This window comes from Scophthalmus maximus, chromosome 9, assembly GCF_022379125.1.
Source record: "Scophthalmus maximus strain ysfricsl-2021 chromosome 9, ASM2237912v1, whole genome shotgun sequence".
NCBI lineage: Eukaryota > Metazoa > Chordata > Actinopteri > Pleuronectiformes > Scophthalmidae > Scophthalmus > Scophthalmus maximus.
The window spans coordinates 20,491,448-20,497,447 of NC_061523.1; the positions used below are offsets into that span (position 1 = coordinate 20,491,448).

At 45.4% G+C, this 6,000-nt stretch overlaps 1 protein-coding gene across 5 annotated transcripts in view; it reads right to left on the bottom strand.

Annotated features, from left to right (window-relative positions):
* Positions 1 to 5,364, bottom strand: part of si:dkey-237h12.3 (teneurin-3) — a 129,563-nt gene extending 124,199 nt beyond the window's left edge. For all 5 annotated transcript variants that reach the window (XM_035650610.2, XM_035650609.2, XM_035650607.2 and 2 more), the window contains exons 1-2: positions 5,068 to 5,364; positions 2,433 to 2,708 (exon numbers count right to left, since the gene is read on the bottom strand). In XM_035650610.2, the coding sequence (XP_035506503.1) occupies positions 2,433 to 2,708; positions 5,068 to 5,338 (547 nt within the window). In that variant the 5' untranslated portion in view covers positions 5,339 to 5,364. The remainder of the gene's footprint in view (positions 1 to 2,432; positions 2,709 to 5,067) is intronic.
* Positions 5,365 to 6,000: the final 636 nt, after the last annotated feature.

Genomic DNA, 6,000 nt, shown 5'->3' on the forward strand with positions numbered 1-6,000 from the left:
AAAAGAAAGGCCAAGATCTGTACAGGTGGAACAGAGGCGAGGTTTTTCAAAAATGTAAATGATGACAAAAGGACTTTGGCTTTTGAATTTTAGCTCTAGCTTGAGAATGACACCACAACTCACGCTGTCCTCTGTACGGAGCAGTTTCAACACATTAAGGTGATGTGCAATTCAAAAAAACAGAAAACATACTGACATAGACTTTAATGAATTAACAAACTCTTGGGTGTTTTTCATTTGTGTAGCATCAAAAGGGGCGGAGAGTGGCCGAGCAGGTATGTGTGTGTTATTTCTCTTTTAATGAAACTGTAAGTGAGACAATTAGGGCTGCAACTAACGAATATTTTCATAATCGATCAATCTGTCGAATATACTCTCGATTAATCGATCAGTTGTTTGGTCCATAAAATGTCATCAAATGGTGAAAAATGTCAATCGTGTTTCCCCAAACCTCCAAGATGAGGTTTCGTTTTGTCCTCACACCAAACATAACCAGTTAACTGTCACGGAAAAGCAAAGAGACCAGACAATATTCATATTTAAGTTTGAGAATTTTGACTTTGTTTTCATGAGAAACTACTTCAACCGATTAATCGATTATCAAAATAGTTGGCGATTAATTTGGTAATCGATTTCTCAGGGATTAATCCATTGACTGTTGCAGCTCCAGAGACGATAGTGAGGACAGGCGAATTCTCATTGGGACGATGTACAAACAACCAGCCAATCAGCCGCAACCTCCTGAGATGTCTCCAGAAGAAACTCGACAGGAGGTATGCGCGTGTTAAGGTGTGTGTGTGTGTGTGTGTGTGTGTGTGCGTGCGTGTGTGCGTGCGTGTGTGCGTGCGTGTGTGCGTGCGTGTGCTCATGCAGTTGTGACGTGGTGGAGTGTGTGGGGAGGGGGGGCCAGGTGCAATTAAACTCAAAAGGATTAAAAAAAACAAAACACTGAAAGCAGACCCTGCGTTGTCTTGCCGACCGGGAAGCGGTGACTGGTGAGTTTGGTTTCGCGGCCGGCGTGTTTCAGCAACAAACGCGACCGGAGGCGGGCCGAGGGGTCATGTTTACCGGCACCTGTGCGGTTAGGGCCGAGCTTTTAGTGCCTCATAAATGTATACAGTGTGCCGGGGCCGAAGCGAAAGGCCAGACGCTGGGGCAAATACATGGGCGTGAATTCTGATGGCATTTTGAAAAGGTAGAAAAGACTCACTCAGCCCCTCCACCCACCGCCACCCCCACCACCACCCAGAGACGAGCTCCCTGTGATGAATACTGCCATTAAGAAAATGACGTGTCTCAAATGTCAGAATGTAGCCAATGTTTTGGGAATAAGAATTGATAGCACATGGACACGAGACATTTTTTTACTTTTTTCTGCCCTCTCCTTAATGCTGTTGCCAGGAAAGCGCAATCAACCCTAATTATTTGAACGGCCTGCCACTCTGAGATCATCGGCCTCTTAAATATAATTGGAGCTCTGCATTGGATGAGTTCGGGGACCGGACGTGCGGCGGCTCACGCTGTGATGGCGATGGATGATGTGCAACGTCAGGAGCACTCGGCATCAGAACATCTTTCTTTTTTTAAAAAGCTTTCCACTAAAACAGATGAAGCTGGGGGGGGGGGGGGGGTCGATCTAAAAAGGGAGAAAATTACTGACTGAAAAGATGCAAAACGTTTAATTAAAAAAGAAGAAGAAAGTTCTGTTGAAAAGCGGCAGTGACTGACATTTTAGAGACGAGCAGAAGATACATATATATAAACAGCATTTTCCAAAATGCAGATAAACCTTTCAGGGAGTCATGGTGAAATAAACAAGGGAGCATTAAAAAACGTCAAATGTTAGAAAAGCAGATTTAGCTGCAGGTCTTACACACATGGCCTCCACTCGACTGAGCAGCAGATTTGCCCTTTTCAACGAGAGAAAGCCTCAATCCTCCGTCTCAGGTTCCCAGCATGATCAAATTTGCACTTCAAACCGTTGTACCCATTTAATCAGCCATTGTGCATGTCCAGTGAACCACCGAAGAATTTCCGAGCGTAATCTCCCACAAAGCTATCTTTGACTATACGCCAGCACGCGGGGACACTTTATCAAAAACTCCATCGCTTCCCGCGGCGACGGACCAGGTGACCGGCGACCGCTCAATCGGAAGAGCGGATTCCTTTTTTTTTTTTTTTTGCCCCGCGTGCGGCGCGGAGTCGCGCCTTTGATCCCAAAGAAAAGGCGGCTGGCCCGCCAATCGCGCCTCCGACCAATCAGGGGCGCCTCGTCTCCGGCGCAAACCATAATCCAACCTGCTGCTGCCTTTCCCCCCCCCCCCCACATTGAAAAGCAATGAAAGCAGGAGCCGCGAACAAATGAGCTTCTTCTTTCTTTTTCTTTTTAAAGGATAAATAAAGAGAAAGAGAGAAACGTGTGCCCTACTCACCCATCTCGTTGTCCGACTTATTGTCCATTTCCGTGTCGGTGAGCGTGAGCGCCGAGTTGGAGCGACTGGAGAGGCACGAGTCCTGCCCAGACTTTGCCCCCGATCCCCAGAGAGTCAGGGTACGTTCCGGTGATACGGGTTCATGGTTCTCGGTCGCGAGCGCGCCTCTGGAGTAGCCGCCGAGCGGGTGCGAGAGGCCCGTCTCGGGGCAGAACGCCAGGCCCCTGCGAGCCGCCGGCTCACAGATGCCGAGCTGCCTCAACGAAAATGTCTGCCCTGTGAATGACAGGAGTTGTAAAGTTAACAAACCGAGCGACAACGCGGTTAATGGCCAAGAGCGGGGCTACTTCATAAAAAAAAAAACCCACTTAACCCGTGAGCTGATGGGGGAAGAGGAGGGTGCTGTTAAAAAAAAAAAAAAATGGCAGCCATTACAACATCCTCATCCATTACAAGCACTCATCAACTTCATCAAGGGGCCCGGGAAGCTTTTTTTTTTTTATAACTCAAATCGTGCAGCAGCTTCTTCAGTAATGAAATATGATGTTAACATCGCCCAGGTTGATGAGGCATTTGAACCCAGCAGGTCTCCCTCGAATCAAAAGGTTCTTGGGTTAATCTGCACATGGAAAGAAATGAGAGGGAAAAAATGCTGTCCTCCGTTTATTATTATTATTTATAGTTTTCAGACCCAGCCTGTCACAATAAATCATTACCATAATTTTGTTTTCTCTTTGTTTGTAAAGGCTCATTACTTAAGGCTCTGGAAATGAAAAAAATAATAATAGCATTGCATGCCTTCAAAGGCACTGAAGCAAAACGAATTAATGATTTTTTGGTTGTTTTGTTTAAAGGACAGTACACAAATTGCCACTAAACAAAAATATCTCATGTTAACCTCATTAAAAAAGTCCCCTTAAAATTCATGAGGAGACATTCTTTAAGTTCAACTCGTTTGATGAAACCTGTATTGAGCACTGCAGATTTAATATGAAACTATATGATCAGCACCACATGTTTATTTGTGTAATTAAACTGAAAACTGAAACTTTTTTAGCCACAAGTTCTCAAACCCTCCCTTGTAATATCTGTTATTTGAATTTTGTTTGTGTTTTTAGATGAAAATGCCTTCAGATAAACTTGAAAAAAAAAAATGTCTTCATTTAGTTACCAGAAACCGAACGTATTGCAAAGTTATGGATGAATAGTTTTTTCAATTTTTAAGGTCAGACTCGTTTACTTTCTGAAAACACAATGGAAGATCCAAGATCACTAGTTTAATTCAAAATTCAAGGTGAAGGGATTTTTTTTCTGTTGCACCATGTCCCTTTGTAATGTATTGAGTTTTGTTCAAAATGGTGCAAATAATTTTTTTTTTTTTTTAAAATTCAAAAAATGAAGATATATAACTTTTAAAGTCAGTGTAGCACGTCTGTAAATAAAAAATGATAAATGTCTTAAAAAAAGAAAATAGATTTGTTTACATTGTATTCCATACTTTCTAACACAACCATTAGATGTTGAAACACACACACACACACACACACACACACACACACACACACACACACACAAACACACACACACACACACACACACACACACACACACACACACACACACACACACACACACACACACACACACACACACACACACACACACACTCTCTTTTTCCACTCCAACACGTGGATCAAATTAAATCCTGTCATTTACTGTGTACGAAACACACGTTAACATTAAATGTGAAAGAAGAATTAAAAAAGAGAAGAAAAAAAACTGCATTCTTCCAACAACTTCATCATAATCCCATTAATTCTAAAATGGGCACCAATTAGCAGCAGGAAAATGTAAAGGAGTAATGGACAGCTTTTCTAATTGCAATCTTATGAGCCAAAGGAGTCCCATAAAAAACAGAGGAAGCTGCTCAAACTTTTTTAATTACAGAAAAAATCCCAGCACTTTCCAGCAGCCAATTTAAAGCCAGAGAGTTATTTACTGAGCATTTCCCCCCTATTATTTCACCACACTCCAGCAGGGGAGGAACATTTTGGTGTGTGTGTGTGTGTGTGTGTGTGTGTGTGTGTGGCCCACTGGATCACACCCAACGTTCAAGTTTTACTTGAAAATAACCCAGAACGGGGCCATTGTTTGACGTTATTTAATTGTGTTTACCACCGTCTAACACAATGTTGTGGTTGTTCCTGTTAAAAATGACACAGATTAGGGGCGAGATAGAACTTTAAGATGGCTGAATTGAGTCAACACAAACAAAGCAAAACCCTCTGAGCCGTGCTCGTCTACTGATGACGTTTTAACACTATCCCGTCTGAGGACTTCGCCGTTTGTCGTGTTTACTGAAGTCAAAAAGATTTGGCGCCAAATGTTTCCCCCATTTTGGAAAATAAAGACAAGATACAGTTTTCCACGTTAATACAGAATCATGTCTTGTTCATTTTTGGACTTAAAAACAAGACTTTTCCATTGACAGGTATTCAAACTGATAACACCAACCCTCTCTCCACACACAGTGTCTGTGGCCGAGTCAACAACCAGCCCACTCATCTTTATACTATGGAGAAACATAAACAATGAAGAGTCCTCGACTCGAGGTGAACGCGCGGCTCTCGCTGACCTGGCCTGCTGTACTCGGCGCCCTCCTTGTGCACCATCTCCTTGACCCGGCCGCCGAACAGCATTCGCGTGGGGTCATGGTCGAAGGCCTGGAGCGTCTCGCTGGAGCTGTAGGACTTCTGAGTGGGCACGCGGCAGGATCCCTCCTCGCGGTCGGCCGAGGAGGCGGTGTAGCGGCGCTCGCGGTCCCTGTCTCTCTCGCAGTCCCTCTCGCGGTCCCTCTGGCTCTTGGACAGCGAGCAGAAAGGCCGCTGCTCCCTCACCCGTTCCATGCTGCCCGCATGCTGGGTGTCCCGTCCCGTCGTCCCCCCCCCCCCCCCCCTCCCCTCCCTCCCCTTCACCGCCGACGCACCCCCCCGGAGACACTCGCCACCGGATTACTTGGCTCGCTCTCCGACCCCCTCCTCCCTCTCGCTTCCCTCGTCTGGTTTGCGATTTCTCCTCCCGTGCCGATCTCCTCCCCCTTAGAGAACTCCACTCGGCACTTCTGATCCTGCGTCGGTCACTTCTTCAGTCCATCCAGTCGTCCGCCCACTCCATCTGCAGCAAGAGAGAAGAGGAAAAGGAGGCAAGGAGCTCAGATAACACTAATCCATCTGCTTCATCTTCAAAAGCACGCACTTATCCCCCCCCCCCTCCTCACCGCCACCGCTACCTCCCCCCATCCCTGAAACCTCACCCGTGAACTCTTGCCATACATGAGTTCCCTTCTTAAGAAGAAGAACTCTTATTTTTTCTCACTCCGCCTGCTGTAGCCTACAAAAATCAAGTTCATCTGCAGTGATTTTAAGACTACACACATTTGTCAGGCCGAGCAGTTTCACGAAAGGAAAAAACAGTGGTAGTTTTTTATCTCCTTATCTTAAGTGTTTCCAGTGAAGACGATTCAAAATTAACATTCCACCAAGTGTCATGTGCTGGTTCACGCCGGCAT